This window comes from Cibotium barometz, chromosome 12 (assembly GCF_041138505.1).
Source record: "Cibotium barometz isolate CiBa-2024 chromosome 12, ASM4113850v1, whole genome shotgun sequence".
Classification (NCBI taxonomy): domain Eukaryota; kingdom Viridiplantae; phylum Streptophyta; class Polypodiopsida; order Cyatheales; family Cibotiaceae; genus Cibotium; species Cibotium barometz.
Genome location: NC_141057.1, coordinates 16,368,114 through 16,390,613, shown reverse-complemented (window position 1 = coordinate 16,390,613; position 22,500 = coordinate 16,368,114). Strand labels below are relative to the sequence as shown.

The 22,500-nt window shown below is 45.0% G+C and overlaps 1 protein-coding gene across 3 annotated transcripts in view; it reads right to left on the bottom strand.

Annotated features, from left to right (window-relative positions):
• The window catches only part of LOC147633127 (PX domain-containing protein EREX-like), a 36,510-nt gene extending 14,274 nt beyond the window's left edge, over nt 1–22,236 (bottom strand). For 2 of the 3 annotated variants that reach the window (XM_086806133.1, XM_086806132.1), the window contains exons 1-2: nt 21,893–22,236; nt 21,663–21,797 (exon numbers count right to left, since the gene is read on the bottom strand). In XM_086806133.1, the coding sequence (XP_086662259.1) occupies nt 21,663–21,797; nt 21,893–21,982 (225 nt within the window). In that variant the 5' untranslated portion in view covers nt 21,983–22,236. The remainder of the gene's footprint in view (nt 1–21,662; nt 21,798–21,892) is intronic. The other variant, XM_086806131.1, reaches the window with a different exon arrangement.
• Nucleotides 22,237–22,500: the final 264 nt, after the last annotated feature.

The following is a 22,500-nucleotide window of genomic DNA, read 5'->3' as shown; positions in this document are numbered from 1 at the left end:
GTACATCCTTGATTGAAAGACTCAATGACGCACATTACTTCACCAAGATCAACCTCAAAAGTGGCTATCATCAAGTCAGAATTTTTGAATCTGATATCCCAAAGACGGCCTTTCGAACAGAACAAGATCATTATGAGTTCGTGGTCATGCCTTTTGGTTTGACCAATGCATCAAGGACATGCAACAAGATAATGTCTCAAGTCTCTTTGCCGTACTCATCGGTATATGTCTATTCATTTTTTTGGATGATATTCTTTTTTTTTTTGCCACTGCAAAACAGCATGAGAAGGATGTGTAGAAGGTCTTGCAGATTTTGCGAGACAACGAACTCTACATCAATGCAAAGAAGAGCATATTTAGAGTTCAAGAAGTCTAGTACTTGGGCTATGTGATCGGTTCCAACGGAATTCACCTTGACCCTGAGAAGATAAAGGCAATCCTCGATTGGGACGTTCCGAATACAGCCCAAGAGATATGATCCTTCGTGGGCCTTTACCAAACGTATAGCTCCCATATGGATCGGTTTTCTTACCTTGCAATACCATTGACAGATTTTCTCAAGGGAGTGAAAACTAGAAGACAAAAAGTTTTAGTCACAGGAAAGGCTTTAGAGGCGTTCTTCCGAAGCACTAGCCCTTAAACTCGCATCATGGAATGATCCCTTCAAGGTGATCACCAATGAACTCCAAGAATAGATGATGAGCTACTGGACATACCAGGCCCATAATCCCCAACAGTGGACAGAAAACACATCACAACCTCAAACAATGAACTCGGAACATATCCAGTTCATAATCTTTGCTACACAAAAGATAACCATGTCCTGCCAGATGTCTAATGCTTGGAACTCCGAATCACGGTCCCCATACACTAGTAAGTGGAGCTGTAATCAACCCCCTCTCCCACCCACAAGCTTCCTTTGGCTGGAAGCACATGGGGGAAACTGCATGTGTACTAGAGAAGTACACCATCTCGGTTTCCTAGGCATTGGCATACATGCTCCAGCACATCCTTCTTAAGTCTGGGCCAAAAGAAACTCTTTTTCACTAACATAAAGGTTTTTATGTCACCCGGGTGTCCTGCAATTGGGTTGTCACGAGCTTTAGTTAAGATCCTTGTCTTAATGCTAGGCACATCACCGATACACAATCGATTATTGAAGTATAGACATCCCTCCTCTAGCTAATGGAGAGGAGGGGAATTCTTCTTTAGCAAGGCGGTTAATGGAGAGGCTATCTGGACATATTGAGGTATAAAAAATCTAGACCATCCTGTCAGCCCCAAGAATCCTCTGACTTCTTTTACTATCTTGAGCTGAAAATTCTAGACCATCCTGTCAGCCCCAAGAATCCTCTGACTTCTTTTATTGTCTTGAGCTCAGGCCCATCAATCACAACTTGGGTTTTCACGAGATCGGCAATTATCTCGTCTTTTGTAACAACAAAACCCAAATATTCCACTCTATCTGTAAAGAAGATGCGCTTGCTCTTTTTGGCAAAGAGTTGGTGCTTTCTTAGAATCTCTAGTACCTTTCATACATGCCTTTCATGATCACAAGCATTCCTTGAGTATACCTGGATGTCATCAAAGAAGACCAAAACATAGTCATCCAGCTGGTTTTTGAAGATCTCCTGCATGAGACGACTGAAAGTGGTAGGGACATTTGTCAACCCAAATGGCATTACTATGAACTCATAATGTCCATATCGTTTCTTTGAAATATCTTGTTCCTTGATCTTGATCTAGTAGTATCCTGACTTTAGATCAATCTTTGTAAAAATCTAAGCACCATCTAGTCGATCTAAGAGTTCATCAATCCTGGGAATGGGATACTTGTTTTTGATGGCTAACCGATTCAATCCTCGCAGTAAATACACAGCTTGAGCATCCCACCTTTCTTTTTCTAGAAGAGAACAGGTGCACCCCAGGGTGATACACTGGGTTGTACAAATTTTTATTCTAACAGTTGCCTTAATTGTTCTCTGATTTCAATAGCTTCAAGGACTACCACTTTATATGCATGCTTAGCTATGGGTTGGGCTCCAAGTATCAACTCAATTTCATGGTCTACTTCCGAAGTAGGAGGCATTTCTGTGAGCTCTTCTCATAACACATCTAGGTACTCGTTTAGCCACTCTGGTTCTAAGCGTTCTATCTCTTGGTTTACTGGATTCAACTTTACTACATAAATGGACTCTCTCTTTCTAAGCCCTTTCAGTAGCTTAGAAGCTTTTACCAATTACAGAGAAGGAGTCCCAAGGGTCTCGATTCCTTGAACCTTGTTTCCTTGTAGTTCAAGAAAAGAGATGGTCCCTTTGAAACAATGAATGTCAACCTAATATTTGGTGAGCCAATCCATCCCAAGGATTCCATTATAGAAACCTTGAATTTACATTTAGTTGTGCTTTTGTCCAAGAGGAGCCAAATGGGGTCGGTCTCATGATGAGCTAAAAGAATCTTTCCACTAGCCAACTCCACTTGCATTGGCTTACTCACTTTTTGACTTAAGACTAACTTTCTCAAACATCCCGGTGATATGAAATAATGAATGCCAACATAATCGATTAAGACATGAAACTGCTTATCCTAGTAGTCTGTTGGAGCTTAAATTACCGAAAACTCCTTGTTTTGGCCCTATTGTTCTATGGCCGCATGAATTTTTCCTCTTTCCTTGCCCTCTTGGTCCACAATTGTGACTGCTCTAGTGGCAATCGACGGAGAAGAAATCTTCCTTTTGGGTTCTTCCGATTTGAAGATGGGACTTGGTTACTTTGAACAGGAATGGCTAGCTTATGGTACCATGCGAATTTTGATTGTAGTGATTGGGTACAAAAGGCCTTGGTGGATTTGGGCAATCCTTGGCAACATGTAATGTCTGCTAACACAGAAAGCACTTATGATCTACTTTTTGAAGGAATGGTTCGAACATTGACTGTTGAGAATCGAATTCCCTTCCAGTCCTAGATCTACCTTCCATTGGTGGTTGGCTAACACTTTGACCTCAATTTCTTTTAAGTGGAGCAGGTCTGGAAATGTTGCTAAAAGCAAAAGATCTTTTTGTAGTATATGGTAAGGGCTTCTGAGTAGTCTTGGTTGGAAAGGCTCTTGCAAAGTTCTCTACCATAGCTACAACTTCAGGAAATTGATACTAGCTTTGCATTCTTTACCAAGTTGTCAAGACGCTCGTCTAGTTTTCGAACAAATCCGTTCAAAAGAGACCTGATGGTACTCAATTGTCTTGCCTTCCTGAGTCAACTCCAAGAACTCATTCATCTTGTCTTCATGAAATCCCAGGAGACATAACCTTTGGCGAAGATATTGTCGCCATTTGGCCACCCAATTGGTTCACCCATGCTTTCTCATCATGTATGTACATTGGACTGGTGTCCATGGCAGTTGTATATGCCGGGGATTGATGCTACTCATGTGTTACCGTGGACTTGACTTTCCGTTGGGACTTGTGCCTCTGTGTACATGCTCGGAAATGCATGGTGGATTGGTGTTCCATTGGGTTTGGTACCTTGTGTACTTGCTTGGAGCACGTCTATTTTGGTATAGTCTCATGAACGGGGATTGTCCATACCAATGCTGCATTGCATAGCATCTTTATGTGCTTGCTTGCAATTGAAAATTGCATGCTGTTTTCATGCTTGCTTGACCAATGTGTAGTTCTGGGTAAGGAGACGTCCGCCCGCAAACCGTGTGTGTGAAACTGTCTGCTGACATGGTTATGTGCATGTGACAGGTGGTAAGTATTGGTTATAAACCTAGCCTTAGAAGTTAGCACTAATTTATAAGTGAGTGTGTACACACTTCATTAAGCTTTGGGCAACCAAAACTCAATTATAAATTATGACCAGCCCGATGTTCACACACACTGATGTCTCGAGGTAGACATAACCCAATGTCCACTGCCCAGACCTTATCCCCTTTGTACAAAGGGAGTAACCAACCATGTGTCCACTCTAGCTTGCTCCACAAAGCACCTACATGCCACCTACATTGGACAACTCTGTTACCATATTATAGTAGTGATGTGTGTGAACACACTTAGGACCGCCGGGGCACTTTTTCCCTCACTAGGAGGTTTTTTCCCCCGTGCATTGTATATACGCCCATTATCTTCTAGGGCTTGTTATCTTTCATTTTTGGCACTCATAATACACTACTGTGTTGTGCTCAAGCTTCCTCATCTTCTTGAAGTTGTGTGTACATTCCTGCAACCCTAATTCCAACAATTGGTATCAGAGCAGGCTTCCTCCTCCCGGGCAGCATCACCGGCACCTGCGCTTCATCTCCTCCGATTGCAACGAGGTTTCACGAGCGTCTGCAGGTTAGTATATGCCGTGGGAGAACCGTAGGGCTCGGTCGTTTCAGAATTTTGATCTGAAGTCATTTCGCCCTCCGTTTTTGCATTCCAAGTACTGCGCAGGCAAAATCGTCCTACTGTGCAGATTTTCTGTCAAGATTAAAATCTGCAGGACAGGTGCCCATTCGTCTGTTTTGGGCTGTGCTATATAGCACAGGTCGATTTTATACAGGTTTACCTCTTGCAGACAGCATTTACATCTAGTAGTACAGTCATTGGCCATGGCTGACAACAATGATGTATTCCGCATGTTGGCTGCTGAGGATAAGTTGGATGGCACCAACTATCCATTGTGGGCATATATGATGCGACATGTATTGGTAGCAAAGGGGTTATGGAATATTGTGCAGGGTATTGATGCACGTCCTATTGTGGCTGGGAATGCTGCAAACACATCAGAAACAGGTACTGTTGATGATGGTGCAGGCACAAGTGCTGTAGCAGCTGTTCGAGAACCACCACTTTCAGCAGAGCAGATTCGTTGGGATGGTAGAGATGCGCAGGCTCATGCCTTGATTGCGCTGTCTGTCAAACGTACCATTATCCCACATATTCGCTCCTGCAGGACTTCTAAGGATGCTTGGGATGTACTTGCCACATTGTATCAGGCAAGAAATGAGGCTCGTGTTGCTTATCTCCGAAAACAGTTGGAGAATGAGCATATGAACGAAGGTGATTCTATGGATAGCTTTTTGACAAAGATCAAGGATTTCAAAGAGCAGCTCATTTCTGCAGATGAAATCCTGTCAGACAGTTCACTTGTGCAGACTGTTTTGAATGGTCTACCAGATTCTTATCAGGGTTTTGCTTCCACTCTTCGCTTGATGATGAAAGGCAATCCCAATGCCTTATCATTTGAGGAGTTAGTTTCTGTTTTGCTGCAAGAAGACCAGTCAAGGCAAAACAGGAATATTATGCGTGTCGCAGATCAAGCTTTCGGTGCTAGTCAGAGAAGCGGGAAAGGTAAAGCTGGCTTTTCTTCTAGTAAGCAGAAATCTGCAAATGCTGCGCAACCAAAGAAGGAAGACAAAGATGAGAAGAAGGGTGACAAACAGAAGACATTTTGCAAGTACTGTAAGGGAAATGATCATGTCATCAAAGCGTGTCCTAAGCTGGCTGCGAAAGAGGCTAAGAAGAAAGAGGCTGGTATGGCTGTTACAGATGCCTCTCCTTCTAACAATGAATCTGCTAATGTTGTGCTAGATACAGAATGGGCATTCAATGCGCAGTGCAGTTATGACCCATCTTTGCATGACACATGTATGTCTGCAGTAGATTCAGATGTATGGTACTTTGACAGTGGTGCCACTAAGCATATCACCTCGCAGCGCAGTTTATTCACTTTCCTTGAGTCTGCTCCCACAGGGAATACTGTCACTTGTGCCAATAACTCCTCTTATCCCGTTAAAGGAGTTGGACAGATTGTGCTGAATGTTGCAAATGGCAACACCTTTACACTTTTTGATGCATTGTATGTGCCAGGGATCAAAAAGAATCTGCTGTCAGTCTCCGCATTTGCCAAAACAGGTTTGGTTGTAAAATTTGTGGATGACAGATGTACTGTTCATGATCTCTCTTGTGGTGACATCATTGTAGCATCTGGTTCACTATGTCGAGGGCTGTATAAGCTCAATATGGATGGCAAATGTGTAGAGGATTCAGCATGTGCTGTTATGGATACGCAGGCTATTTCAAATGCAAAACTGTGGCATGCACGTTTTGGTCATCTGAATTTTGCAAGTTTGCTGCGCCTGCAGAAATCTGAAATGGTGTCTTCTTTGCCTAAGCTTGAGGCACCTGTCAAGCATGTTTGTGAGGGCTGCATATTGGGTAAAATGCAGCGTGCTTCCTTTCCCAAAGATGGATCAGTGAGAGCTGAACGCAGATTGCAGCTTGTTCACAGTGATGTTTGTGGTCCCATGCAAACTCCATCATTTGGAAACTACCTTTACTTCGTGACTTTCATTGATGATTTTACCAGGCATGCATGGGTATATCCTTTGAAGGCAAAGTCCGAAGTGTTTTTGTGCTTCAAACAGTTTTTGGTTATGGCTGAAAATGTGTCAGAAAGTAAGATGGGCACCCTCCGTTCAGATCGAGGGGGGGAGTATATGTCTTCAGAATTTAATGCATTTCTGGCTGAGCGTGGGATAAAACACCAATGTACAGTGCCGTATACACCACAGCAAAATGGTGTGGCTGAGAGAAAAAACAGGTCTCTCATGGAAATGGCAAGATGTATGGTTAAGAGTCAAAGTCTACCACATGGTTTTTGGCTTGAGGCTGTCATGTGTGCCACTTATGTACTAAACAGGTGTCCCACCAAAGCATTACAGGTTGTCACTCCATATGAGGCTTGGCATGGCCGCAAGCCATCTGTTGGCCATTTACGTGTTTTTGGTTGCCTGGCATATGCATTAGTGCCTGTGCAACATCGCAGAAAATTGGATGACAAAGCTGTCAAATGTATTTTTGTTGGATATAGTGCTGAGAGCAAAGGCTTTCGTTTGTATCATCCACAGACAAAGCGCATTTTGGTTAGCCGTGATGTTGTATTTGTGGAAGATGCAGTTCAGCCCTTGGTTTCATGTACTAAGGAGACAGATATCAGCTCACGTGATGTCTATGATACATTGTTGCCTCTTTTCAGTGGTGCACAGTCAAGTGCAATACCTCATGAGGCAGTTTTTCAGCCTATGCAGGTTTTAAATGATGGCACAGATCAGCCTATATCTGATGCAGATGTGCATGATGCACTTGAGGATGAGAGACAAGAGATTGAGGGCTCTAGGAATATGCCTAGATGGCTGGTGCAGACTTTGCGTGACAGCAAGTTGGATGCCCCTTTGTCTAGTCGCACTCGTTCTGGCTCTCATGGTGCCTCTTATGCGTCAGATTGTTATGCATTGGCTGTTTCCAGTATGTGCGATGAAAGTGAGCCTGTTTCATTTGATGAGGCACAAAGTTCAGAAAATTGGATGGCTGCTATGCAAGCAGAATACGATGCTATTATGAAGAATGGTACATGGTCTTTATGTGACTTGCCCCTTGGCAAGAAGGCCATTGGCACTAAGTGGGTATACAAATTGAAGCGTAAGCCTGATGGCACAGTGGATCGCCATAAGGCTAGGCTTGTTGCAAAAGGTTATGCTCAAGAGAAGGGCATTGATTTTGATGAGACTTTTGCTCCCACATGTCGTATGACCACTGTTCGTAGCATCTGTGCATTAGCAGCTCATAATGGTTGGAATGTACATCAGCTGGACATAAAGACTGCGTTCTTAAATGGAGATTTGCATGAGGAGGTGTATGTATCGCAGCCTCGTGGTTTTGTTCAAAGAGGGCAGGAAAACAAAGTGTGCAGGTTAAAAAAGGCTTTATATGGTTTAAAGCAAGCTCCACGAGCTTGGTATGAAAAAATACATGCATATTTGACTGCACATGGGTTTCAGAATAGTCCAACAGAAAGCACTTTGTATGTTAAACGTGTGGATGGTGTACATCTAATCATTGCTCTCTATGTCGATGACATGCTGCTCACAGGACCAAATAAGAGTCATATTACTGATTTTAAGGCTGATTTGAATGCCTCTTTTGAGATGTCAGATTTGGAGCATTTGCATCATTATTTGGGGATACAATTTAAGCAGTGTGATGGAGGTATTGCTTTGTGTCAGACAAAGTATATTGAAACATTGTTGCGAAGATTTGGCCTTGAAGACTGCAAGCCTATTGCTACTCCAATGGAGACAGGTTTGAAGTTGAGTCTTCATGATGCTGGAGATCACTTTGATGTCACACTCTATCAGACAGCTGTTGGTTGCCTCATTTATGTATGCATTACGAGGCCAGACATTCAGTTTGCAGTCTCACAGGTGAGCAGATTTATGCATAGCCCAGGCATTAAGCATTGGCAGGCAGTGAAGCGTATCTTTCGCTATTTGAGTGGTACTCGGCATCTTGGGTTGTTTTATCCCAAGGGGGGATCATTGCCGCCAGATTTACATGCTTTTTCAGATTCTGACTGGGCTGGTTGTTATGACACACGCGTGTCCACGAGTGGTTTTTGCTTCATGCTTGGAAGCTCATGCATATCATGGTTGAGCAAGAAGCAGCCTACTGTGGCCACTTCTAGTTGTGAAGCTGAGTACAGGGCAGCTTTCACAGCTACGGTTGAGTGTGTGTGGCTCAGACGCCTTATGGCTGATTTGGGTGTTGGGCAGCCATCTGCCACCACCATCTTCACTGACAGTCAGAGCGCATTGGCAGTTGCGCGGAACCCAGTGTTCCATGCTCGTACGAAGCACATTGAGGTGCACTACCATTATGTCAGGGAGAGACTCTCTGCAGGAGAGATCAGTTTGGCTTATGTGCCAACACAGGATAACCTTGCAGACCTTTTCACAAAGGCTCTGCCTCGTGAGAAGTTCGAAGCTTTTCGCAAAGCTTTGGGCTTACTCCCTTTTGTGGATTCGTCCACATAGCTAGACACTTCCCTATACATGAGTGCTAGCTCTTGTTCACCGCATCACTCCAGGGGGGATTTGTTACCATATTATAGTAGTGATGTGTGTGAACACACTTAGGACCGCCGGGGCACTTTTTCCCTCACTAGGAGGTTTTTTCCCCCGTGCATTGTATATACGCCCATTATCTTCTAGGGCTTGTTATCTTTCATTTTTGGCACTCATAATACACTACTGTGTTGTGCTCAAGCTTCCTCATCTTCTTGAAGTTGTGTGTGCATTCCTGCAACCCTAATTCCAACAAACTCACCACCTCACTCCTCCTCTCTCTAGAGATTGGCACCTCCTTCATGAGGGCTGTTGGGCTGCATTTTCTGCACTTTCTCCTTCTTCCCAACTCCATATCCAAGCTTGCTAAGGTGTTTCTCAAGCTACCAAGAGTGTTTCTAGGTGCTAATCACTCTCCTACACACTCCCAATGACTGAAATTCAGCAAACAGCTCTCTTTATTGCTGTAATTTCTGGTCTTTTTGCTGAAAACCCTAATTTCAGTCCTCCTTTCTCAAGTTGGACCATAGGGGAAGCTTTCCCAAGGTTCCCTTCATCCTCTTGAAGACTTGTCGCGAAGAAATGCGACAAATCGAAGATCTCATCACTCCAAGGACTTCCATCGCGAAGACTTCCGCTGTCATCGCACTACTTGCAATTGGTAAGCTTTTATGCTTAAATATGGAAGCAAGTAGCAAGAGGGAGGAACCGGTTACAAGATCATATACCCTCTATAGTGTTCTCTTGTCCTACGTGCTCTCTTGCAAATTGTTGCTACCATGTGTTGGTGGAACAATAGAGAGCAGATGGTAGGGAACATGGGCACTTGAGAGGGTAGTGTGAGTTGCAAGTCTACATCGACAATCACTTGTTTGCAATACTGTATTCATATGCATTGGTATGGAAATCTGGTCAAAAATGCCCATGACACTATATACGTGATTCTCCCAAGATCAATATACTTTATTTGAGGGAGGGGTCAGCCATTCCGGCTCATTGTGTGTCTCTTGTCAATTCAGCAAATTCTTCTTGTATTTGAGCAAGTGTCCATCAAATCTTAGTGTATTTAAGTGTATTGATTAGCATTGTGTTCAACCAAGTTGCATTGGTATATCAGAGCATACGGTTCTCTCTCACTTCTATCGTGAGAGACGATCACCGTGAACACTAGCTATCTCTACACTTAGAACATTATGGACAGCCATACAGTGAATGTTGGAGATGCTAACACAAGAGGCAGGGACAATGAAATGCATGCCTCCAATGCTTTACAGGATGAGCAAACTCATGTGGTGCACAATAGGGAACATGAATATGTGGGACAGTTGTCCCGTGGCAAAGAGAAGATGCAAGAAGAAGAGTCCATAGTCTTAAGGGCTGAACTTACTCGTATGCGAGCTCTTCTCCATGCATAGCAAGAAGAATTAAATCTCTTACCGCCGCGAGGATCCATTGGTACATGACTGTTTGAAGGCCAAGAAAGCTGAATCTTATATGGATCATGAAATGGCAATGATTGCTCAAGAGTTGTACATGCAACCGAGGGATGCAGCACGTGCATATTTGGCCCGTACCGAGGATGCCTATGCAGAAAAGACAACCATCCCACATGTCTTGGAATCCCCACAGGTGCCCGAACAAGAACTTATGTCTAAGAGGATGAATCTCCATGCTATGGGAGAGGAACAATCAGTGACTTCACGCCATGCAGGAATACCTTATGTAGCCCGTGAAGGATACAATGTTTATGGTAGTGGTCAAAATGTATGTCAAATGCCATTGCCGGCTGAAAATGTGCATGCACAACACATGCAACATGGGCTGCAATTTTCTGTTGGTGCAGGTATTCCGCGTCTCTCATGCCACTTATGCCTTCGAGTGTGTTCGTGAGGGAGAAGCTATGGCTGAAAATGTATCAATGCATGTTGAGGGGCCAGCCATGCCTCATGCTTACAGGGCACATGTATCTATGCCTTATGCATCACCTTTTGGTCCTAAAATGATGCCAGTCATAGGGGTTGTCCTAATGGACAAACATGGGGGAATACATGTTGAGATGCAGGCACAAGCATCAAAGTCTCATGACTTCAAAGCCGAAGACAAATCTGTGAAGTTTGACGCATATCATGGGGAATATGATGCATCAAAGACACTTGCTTTTATTGCCCAGTTTGATATTGCTTTCAGTGATGAGGCTTTTACTCAGAAATCCATGATCCGGCATGTAAGCATGTTTATGAAAGGCACTGTTGCCCATTGGTGGCTCACGGAGAAGCTCTCACCGGATCCTGTTAGGTCATGGGAAGAGTTCAAGGAGAGGTTCTATGCTCAATTCTTGTCTCCCAATGCATTGAATGAGATAACAATGAAGTGGGATTGGGTGAAGCAAAATGAGGGGGAATCGGTGAATGCATATGTACAAAAGTTTTGGTGGAAAGTGCTTTTGGAGGTGTCTCCATTTATGCATGTCACCGAGACGGAAAGGAAGAGAAGGTTTTAATCGGGATTGCAACCCGTGTACAAAGCAAGACTAATGTATCCTGGTCACAACTTACATCAATTAATCGCAGCCGCCACTGCTGCCGAGCAATTGGAACTCAAATTGAGTCGATCCAATAAGGCTAAACCCTCATTTCAAGGCAAAGAGAGGGCTGTTCAAAGCCTGCAAAATAATGGACAGCCACCTAAAAAGGACCAAAACTAAGATAAAAATGGTCCAAAGGCTGAAAATAACACTACCAAGAAGCGTCCCTTCAAACTGAGAGACTATGGTCTCACTCCAGAGCAGAAAAAGCAATATATGAGCGAGGGGAAATGCTTTACTTATGGTAGCACCGAGCATATTGCAAAGGCATGCCTAAACAAGAAGAAGTTATGGCAAATACATCAAAGCCTAATGTGCATATGGTTCCGGATGTGCAATGTAACATGCGGAAGCTTCGGAGAAGATCGGTAACTTCAATGCTCAGAAATCAGCACTCTTTTCGCGACGGAATTAATGCACAAAACTAAATGAAGATAGAGGAGAGGACACAATACTGGGTCCCAAATACCCTCTGTAGGGCCCCACCACGGATGGCGCATTTGCTTTATTAGAATGATGTAAATCTGAAAAGAAAATACAGAAATCTTGACCTTTCTTGGCTGAGAAATCCCTACCCTTGACGTTCAGTCCTTCACCCCTTTGCGTTAGCAAGCCCTTGGCTGTCTTGGCCCCTTGGATTGCTTGAGCACTTGGTGAAATATGAGATAACACAAATGGATCTGGGCCTTGGTATTTATACTACTCCAATGTAGCAATCGGCCAGTATTATAGTAGTCAGCTGTCATATATTTAGTCTACGCCTGAATAAAACAGCATTAACTCACATTAAATGCTACGCCTGTTTTCCTACTTGGCCTGGGCACCTATGCGCATGGATAAAAGTGGTTGGGCACTGTTCGCCTACTGCCTGGGAGGCTGGGCACTGATTACACACTATTCTGGAGGCTGGGCTGCCCCATACTTGCCCTACACCCCACCTAGGGCTGGATAACCAGTCGGCTACCCCTGGCCTGCCCCTAGGGCTGTCCTACAACCCTCCATGGCTGGTGGGTATAGCCAGGGCCTTCCTTGTCCTCATGGGGGTGGTTTCACACTATCCCCATGCCCACACTAAGACTTGGGGTAACCCTATGGGCTGGCCCCTTGTTCTAAAAGCAAACCCTAACTAACTACACAGTGATTTGGCATACGGTACCATACCAGATACACAGAATCACTGACATCATTCCTGAGAGAGACTCACAGCGCGGACTGGCACTGTTTCATATGCAGGATAGTGCACACCTGACCTTGGACGACTCAGATGGATCCCTGGCTGACTCGTCCCGGACTGGGCTCACATGGGACCAGTTTACCATCCCAGGTCCTGCACCTTCTGTACAGATATGTCGACGTGGCATCCAAGTGCAGGATGCATGTGACATCCTCTTCCGCTTAACTTGACAGAAGCTGCATAGCCTCCAAATAATCTGTCAATCACGCCGGATAGTCTTCGAAAAACTCCTTGTCAAGCCATACCGCTTCATGGGTCCCTCGGTCCTGAAACTTCGTGAGAAACTGTCTTTGTCTTCAGCCTGAGCCATGCTTGAAACGGTGCAGAAGGATCTGTTTTGGAACCATAACCTTTGCTTCATCAACAATATCTGGTTCCGCTTAGTCTTTGACTTCTGAAGGGATTGGACCTGCATATGGCTTTAACCAACTGACGTGAAACACATCGAGCATAGTCCAACTCGGAGGTAACTTTAACTGCATAGACACCTCATTAATCTTCTTCCTGATGGGAAAAGATCCAAAGCTCCTGAAAGACAACTTTGGGCATCGCTTGCCCACCTGTTTCAACCTTTGCTTCATAATCCGAAGATAAACCCAATTCCCTTCCGAAAACTTCATATCCCTTTGGTCTTTATTGGCCTGTCGAGTGTTAGCCAACCTGTCTTTAACTGACTCTAAAATCTCCTAGTAAGACTGTCACTCTGTTCGCTTCAGGTATTGAAGACGAGGTCCTGGTCAACAATGACTGGAAAGGTCTTCCAAATGCTGCCTCATATGGAATCCTGCCAATAGCTAAAGAAAAAGAATCATTCAAAACAGCTTGAACTAAAGGCAAGATTCCCACTTACCTTGCTAATCGTGGACATAACACTTCAGCACATCAAAGGCCAACTGGTTGTATATCTCTGTCTGGCCGTCCGTCTGTGGGTGGAATGCACTGGAAAAATTCAATTTAGTACCAAAGTTATCAAACAATGCCCTCCAAAAATGATTGGTAAACTTGGCATCCCGGTTTGACACTATGGTCTTAGGAATCCCGCCAATCGTATACCAATGCCGAATGAACAACTGGGCAACATCCTCAGCGGTCACATTGGCCCTGCAAGGAATAAGCATAACAAATTTGCTAAATCTCTCAACAATAGTTAAGCACTGCGTATTACGCTTACTCAGACTGGGTGCTAAACAAGGCACTTCTGATAAAGCCACCTTCGGGTTCTTGAATGCCTCCAACACTCGTGGAGTCATTCGAATCTTTTGCCTTCTTGTCTTCACACCCTTTAGCAAATCGGTGAGATCCGCCGAGAGATCAAAAAACTTATCTATGTGGGTGGAGTATGCCTGGCATATACCCACAAAGGATCTGATGTCATAGGCTGTCAGAGGTATTTTCCAATTGACAATCTCGGCCACTTTAGCCGGATCAAGTCGAATGCCTTCTACACTAATTATGTATCCCAAGTAATGCACCTGGAACAGATAAAATTCCGACTTCTTTTCATTGACGTAGAGCTCGTTGCTTTCCAACAACTTAAGGACTTTCTCCACATCAATGTCATGCTACTCAACCGTAGCTGAAAATACCAGTATGTCATCCAGAAATATGAACACACACTTTCCAATCAAATCCCTGCGGTTAAATGACCACAAATTCATAGTGGGCCCGTTCCATACGGAAGGCTGTCTTGGGGATGTCTCTCTCCACAATCCTCACTTGGTGGTACCCACTCTTTAAATCAAGTTTCGAGAACACCTTTGCTTCATTCAGCCTCTCGAGAATATAATCTATTCGAGGCATCGGGAATTTGCTCTTGATAGTCAGCTTGTTGAGTGCACGATAATCGACACACAAACGGAAAGACCCATCTTTCTTCTTGACAAATAAGATTGGTGCTGCAAATGGCGACACAATGGGGCGAATGAAGCCAGATTGCAACAATTCTTGGAGTTGGCGGTCCAACTCCGATTCCATTGCCTTGGAAACACGATACGGAAACTTGCTCGGGGGTTCTGAGCCTGGGAGGAGGTCAATCTTGTGGTCCTTCGATCTGGACGGGGGGAGCTGGGGAGGGAGGCTGTCCCAAAGAAAAATCTTCTGGAACTTTTCATGGAGAGCCGAGTACTTCTCGGAAGCACTGGCCACCGTCTGGGCAGTCTGGATGTATATCATCGCACACTCTGCGCCTTTCCTGACTGCTCGCTTAGCCTGCAAGTGGCTTATGAGCGGAAAATTCGGAATTCCTGGCTCACACTTAATGGTCACTGGGGCGTTTGACACATTCCGATTAATCTGGAATGTGTGCTTGTCCCACTTGACATCTGGAAGAAACTTGTGAAACCACTGAATACCCAAAATTATGTCTACTCCTACAAGAGGGGCAACCATAAAATCACGCACAAATTCTATGCCCTGAATAACTAACTTAGCACCTAGAGCTTCATACTTAACGCTCGTTGTCATGCCTGTGCTAAAACCCTCAACCTGCTTGTCCACCGAAGTCAAGTCAAAACGGACACGCCTAACAGCCTGTTCCGTGACCACATCCTCCGTGCTGCCGCTGTCAAACAAGACAACGACCCTCTGGCCACCTATGTAGCCAAAGGATTTGAGCAATTCGTTGTGCTCATACTCCTGGTCATGGGCGCCCTTCTGCTTATCTTCAAGCTCCCGGCTAATAATTGCTCCAATTGAAGCACCGGGGTTTGAAGAACTAGGGGCAGCCACTGGGGTCTGTGTGGGAGCTGTGCTCACCACGGAAGCTTTGGAGGCTTCTTAGGATACTCCTGGGAAGTATGTCCTTTTGTATGACAAAAGAAACATCTACCCTCCTCCTTGTACTGAGAAAGCGCCTCAGCATTCAACTTGCCACCTGTCTTGCCTGCCTCCGCTTTTTTGGTCTGGAGTAAGCTTAGACGCATTGTTCGAGTTCTTGAAGCCAGAGGCTCCCGGGCTCTGTCCTAGGGAAGACTCCATCTGGTTATGGCCATTGCCCCCCGAGGCGGTAGCCTTGGGAGAAGCCAACTGGGAAGTCGGGGGCTTGCCACCATTATGCTTCATTTTTGCACTCTGCGCAAGCGAGAGTGCATCTTCAAAGGTGGCTGGCCTAAACATATGCACCTCCCATTGGATTTGCGTGTCAAGGCCATACAAAAACTGCCCTTTCTTGTCTGAATCAGATAAGCCTAATTGCAAACATAAAGTCGAAATTCTATTGGCAAACTGAAGGACTGGTTGCGCGTTCTGACGCGCTCCCCTGAACTCGTCTTCGAGTCGCTCAAGGAAGTTGGGAGGTAGAAACCGCTGCTTAAGGTCGCGGGACAAACTCATCCCACACATAAGCTACCATACCTAATCTGGTGTGGGCATGAGCCCACTGAGTCCACCAAGGAATGGCCTCACCTTCCAAGTACCAACTGGCTAAGATCACTCTGTCAGTATCTGTCTTTCTAACTGCGGCAAAGTAAGCTTCAAACTGATGCAACCATGAATAAAGAGTTGTGGGGTTGAGTTTACCATTATACTTACTGAAGTTCATTTTCTCGGAAAAATGATTCGAGGGCGCCGCCGGAGCCAATCTGGCATCCAATGCTGCTAGGTAACACTCATGCTCCACGCATCGCATGGCTTCGTCTTCTCGTTGTCGGATCTCCAATGCACGCATCTGCAACTCAAGCAAAGAGCTCGGCTGCGGTCGTGACCCTACGAGAAGTTCCCTAGGTTGAGGATCTGGAATCTGGGATACGAAAGGAGAGGGAGGAGGAGAACGTTGGAGAATGGGTACGTTCTTCCAGAGCCTCAATCGGCACCTTATGCTCTTCCAACTTGGTCGTCTGGTCTGCGATTGCTCGCATCATCTGTTGGAACATATCTGTAACACTCAAGCCTGGTGCCCTAGCTGGGCTGCCTAGTGCACTCTGGTCCCATGGTTCTTGGTCTCTCTCATCGTCAAAGCTCGCCATAGCAAGAAAACACACTTCCTTTCCAGAGCACAATCTAACCATCCACTATGTGTGGGAGACGTCTGGAGGCTTTCGGAGGCAGAAAACCAACCGTCCTTCGAGAGACAGGAGTCACTCTGAAAGGGGTAGTCCACTGGCATCTAAAAACCAACCACACGAGCGAAAAAAAATTCTGGTTTCTTTGCTGAATCTTTGCACTTGAAGTAGGCTCTGATACAACTGTAACATGCAGAAGCTTCGGAGAAGATCGGTAACTTCAATGCTCAGAAATCAGCACTCTTTTCGCGACAGAATTAACGCAGAAAACTGAATGAAGATGTGCAGAAAAGAGAGAGAGAGAGAGAGAGAGAGAGAGAGAGAGAGAGAGAGGAGAGGACACAGTATTGGGTCCTAAATACCCTCTATAGGGCCCCCACCACGGATGGTGCATTTGCTTTATTAGAATGATGTTAATCTGAAAAGAAAATACAGAAATCTTGACCTTTCTTGGCTGAGAAATCCCTGCCCTTGACCTTCAGTCCTCACCCCTTTGCGTTAGCAAGCCCTTGGCTGTCTTGGCCCCTTGGATTGCTTGAGCACTTGGTGAAATATGAGATAACACAAATGGATCTGGGCCTTGGTATTTATACTACTCCAGTGTAGCAGTCAGCCAGTATTATAGCAGTCGGCTGTCATATATTCAGTCCCACGACTGAATAAAACAGCATTGACTCACATTAAATGCTGCGCCTGTTTTCCTACTTGGCCTGGGCTGTTGCAAGGTTGGCGATTTTGAGCATGTGATCTATGGCTAGAAGGTGCCTTGGATTATCCCATAAGTGGAAGCATGGGAAGTTGAAGAGCCATATATAGGCTAGAGTGGCACCTTGTCATAATCATCTCCTCCGGCTGGTGTTTTGGGAGGCAGCTCACCGGGAGATGGGAGCCCGGTGGAGGAATGCTACAGTGCCCGTTGGGGGTGTTCGTGGAGCTCGATGGTGATGCGTCTCCTACGCTCGTTAGTCTTCTATTGCGCATTCTAACATGGTATCAGAGCCCGGGCGTGTGTGGTCCATAGGTGCCATGGTATCAGAGCCCGGGCGTGTGTGGTCCATAGGTGCCATGTCAGAATGCACAGTGGAAGACTATCGAGCGTAGGAGACGCATCACCATCGAGCTCCACGAACACCCCCAACGGGCACTGCAGCATCCCTCCACTAGGCTCCCATCTACCGGTGAGCTACCTCCCAAAACACAGGCCGGAGATGATTATGACAAGGTGCCACTCTAGCCTATATATGGCTCTTCAACTTCCCATGCTTCCACTTATGGGATAATCCAAGGCACCTTCTAGCCATAGATCACACGCTCGAAATCGCCAACCTTGCAACACCCTCCCTCGATTCGAGCTCTGCAAGCCACTGAGGTACGAGGGGGTCGCCCAGGACCACAGATGCCTGAGACATGGATAAAAGTGGCTAGGCACTGTGCGCCTGCTGCCCAGGAGGCTGGGCACTGATTACACACTGTTCTGGAGGCTGGGCTGCCCCATACTTGCCCTACACCCCACCTAGGGCTGGATAACCTGTCAGCTACCCCTGGCCTGCCCCTAGGGCTGTCCTATACCCCTCCATGGCCTACCCATGGCTGGTGGGTACAGCCAAGGCCTTCTTGGCCCTCGTGGGGGTGGTTTCACACCATCCCCATGCCCACACTAAGACTTGGGATAGCCCTATGGGCTGGCCCCTTGTTCTAAAAGCAAACCCTAACTAACTACACAGTGATCTTGCATCCGGTACCATACCAGATACACAGAATCACTGACATCATTCCAGAGGGAGACTCACAGCGCAAACTAGCATTGTTTCATGTGCAGGACAGTGCACACCTAACCTTGGACTCCTATGCAGGACAATGCACACCTGACCTTGGACGACTCAGATGGATCCCTGGCTGACTCGTCCCGGACTGGGCTCACATGGGACCAGTTTACCATCCCAGGTCTTGCACCTTCTATACAGATATGTCGACGTGGCATCCAAGTGCGGGATGCACGTGACATGCAGGGCAACACTTCACATGATAGCAAAGACAGGGTTGTATGTAAAGCTTGGAGACAGCTTAAGGATCAGCCCGCTTTGTTCATGTTTGATGATTGTGCATCTGAGAACTTCATATAGGACCAAGTTACGTCTTGTGAAGGACTTTCTTAATGTCATTGTCGAGGGGTTTCTCCATGGGTTCATAAAGACGTCTTGACCGGCTCGTGATTATGTTGGTGTTAATTTAAGAACAGATAGATTAATACCTGAAGAAAACTCTTGAACTTACGTTAATTCGTAAGCGTAATTCACTTTATAAAGTAATACATTATATTTATTCAAAAAAATTCTCCATACAAAAGTTTAGCCATCCTTTGGGCTCTAGAACAAATAGCTTAATAATATGGGATAAGTAGAAATAAACAAACAAGAAACGGTTTAGCTTGGCGATATACTCTCCTAAGGGATAGTTGTGATGGCTGGAGATCCTATATTTCTTTTACTAAGTTAATCTTTTCAATAATCATGGCCATCTTTAAGTTGATGGCATAGCATGGTCGCCGAAAAATGTAAGTCCGTGATGTATAATATACTTTCTCTCATCGAAATCCCACTCGTAAAACCGCATAAGAGTCTGCAGGTGGATGTTCAAGAAGTAGAGATCTTTGCATTCTAAGATGCACTAGACGGCTACATGAGGATACCTAGCCACATCTATGGCCTACTACATTAGTGTTGGAATGCCACATCTATGCTACTACTCCAGAATAAGAGCTTGCTCTTGGGCCATGGTCTTAAAATAAACACATATTCTTAGCAAAGGAATTCTTTGAAATTTTGACTTAAAGTAGCTTACATCGAATACATAAATATGTTCCAAAAAAGAGAACCTTTAGTTCATTACAAAAAACATGTTATTAAGGCTCAACTTTCTTAGAAGTCTTCCAAATCCCGCAGGATTCTTATTTCTTCCAGGGGATAACTATCTTGTGAGCCGGTAGGCGTTGTCTCAGCCTTGAGACTTCTTGACAAAACTCCTCATTCTCCTAGGCATTGGCTATATCAATGACAGAGTAGTGGTCTACCATGCCTATTGCTTGAAGTTCATGTGACAAATGATTGTATTTTGATTCATCATTTCAATATCTCCGATTGGCAACACAATTACACATGAAGGATATTGTGTATCCCAAATTTAGCTCCACTACGACCATTCTTGCGCTATAAAGAGTTCATGCTCTAGGTCACGTATGACCAAAAGTGCTAGGCATCACTCTATGTCTCTTGCGATTTCCCCCTCATTGTAGGAATCATTAAGGTTAGGGTTAGCACAGCTATGGAGGCTCAAAGATGGGAGCCATGGATACTGTGTTGGTGCAGTCACTAGTCACTGAGATAAGAAAGAAGAGAGAGAAACACGAGAATAAAGAGAGAAAGAGTACACGACTAATTGATGTGATAGATGATTGTATTACTTGATTTTTCAATGAAGTACATGTACCTTTTATAAGTACAAAGGTACTCTTCTTGACAGGAGTGTTACATATAACAAATAATCATCCAGTCAAGAAGTGTTACATATAACAAATAATCATCCATCAACGTGCAAAGGTTCAAAGGTTAAACAGCAGTTGCAGTTATCCTAAGTAAAATTCAAATAGAGTTACTATTTTGATGATCACTTTTATGTAATTTTGGTCCCTATATAAGGCTCATCAACTAATAAAGGATCACTCTTGCTTTTGCTATTAATGTGTGCCTAATTCTTGTGCTACTTTCATTAAATCTTAATCATTTTTATTAGGTTAATCTCTATGCTTAACCATCACTTCTTTCCACCCTAATCTCTCCAAGCCCTAATTTCAACAAGAGATACAAGGTATATTGCACATCCGATTGGGTCCCAAAACCCACTTAAAGGCCCCCACCTTTTGGTGTATCATAGGGCAAATTCGCCTCCTGCTATGGCCTGCTCAGCCATCAAACCACAAGATTCCTGCCCTGCATGCGCTCCTAACCTGCCTGTACAGATACCCAACCTGCCCAGATGGGTCCCTCTGGCCTGCTGCCTGACTTCAGGCATCCTGCCTCCTGCATGATCTACACTGATGTCCGGTGCCCAGCACTTGGTCTAATACTGCTCGCCAGCTAATAAATTAAGTTCGTCTCCTGATATGAGACAATCTTCCACCATACTCTTTGGGCCTCTATCCATCCCCAAACCGAATATTGAATGGCCTCTGATGGTGCAGCGCATCTGAGACAATGAGTGGCTGCACCCAACATTGACCTCCATTGATTGACAGGAAGTCCACCATGAGCCATCAACTAAAACAGGAGTGTAACCTTCCCGCTTCTGCGAGGATTCCAACCACACTTGCACCCCTCACAAAAGGTTCCTGAAATCTCTCCATTTCCTTTCAAATAGCATAAAGTGCTGACACCAACATTACACAGTAGAATCACACTGCCCGCTGGTAGCCTAGTCAGCACATGTCTACTTATTAAACCTTAAGGAATAAGCCTTCCACCTACTCTGCTTGGCAAAACTGCTGTACACATGAATTAGAAGCTCATATCAACTAGTGAAAATCCCTCCTTTGACTTTTAGGAGTTTTAAGATGTCGTCGCATGTGCTTCCAACTAATGGCAATTTGCTTTTGGCAGGTTCAATCTCAACAATAAGCCTCTCAACATCAATACATGATGACTCCCCTTTCATTGCCAATGCATTCAAATAGCATAAAGTGCTGACACCAAAATTACACAGTGGAATTGCCCCCGGCAGCCTAGTCAGCACATGTCTACTATATTAAACCTTAAAGATTAGGCCTTCCACCTACCCCGCTTGGCAAAGCTGCTGTACGCATGAACTAGAAATTCATATCAACTACTGAAAACCCCTCCTTTGACTTTTAGATGTCTTCACATGTGCTTCCAACTTCAAAGAGGATGAAAACCTTGAGAGAGGAGATTACCACAGTGGAGTTTGCAGCATGGCTGCCGACATCAGAGGCGGTCTTCGAGTCGGGAAGTGCAATCCAAGAGGGTATCATGACGCAGTAGCTCCAGCCAGAGCGTGGGTCATGGGGCCAGATGGTGTTGGCTCCAGTCTGCCAAAAAGAAAGCAGAACACAATGATGCTGGCTCCAGGCTGCCAACGAAGCGTAAAAGCAGAAAAAGCAGAAGGCAGAGAATTTACACATACCCATCGGGTGGGAGCAGGGCTGACGTCCATTCCGAGGGGCAATGGCGAGGCCCCATCATGCCGATGGCCACGGGGGGTGTCTCCCACCATAGCCAAACAGAGCCGATCCTGAAATCTGCAGAAAAAATGAAAAGGTGCGTCTGTGTAAAAGCTTCGATCAGATAAGAGCAATGGCTCCCATCTGATGGAGAAGAAGGTAGAACCCCTCGTAGAAGAGAAGGATACTGGCTGGCAATTCTGGGTTTGATCTCAATTGCTTATGGCTAATCCAGCTTGTTAGTCCTTGATTAAGAAACGTCAATATAAAATAACATTTTAAGGTGGCTTCTTAGCCTCGTCGGTGTGTTAGAGAACTGGGGCAAGAGCCCGTATTTTACTTTCTTATGAACCTCTAATATAAAAAGGTCCACATTTTAATGAATCCAATTATTGCCTTAGGGCCCTCCTCTCTCTCTCTCTCTACTCAAAATGAGTGGACACTCGACAACCAACTTGATGGAGAACACCCCTCTCAAGGGACTACTCTGCAAACTAGATGACAAGAACACGCTAAGCCTGGCAATCGAGCCTTGTACTAAGAAGATAGTCCAAAGATCTTCAAGAGTAGT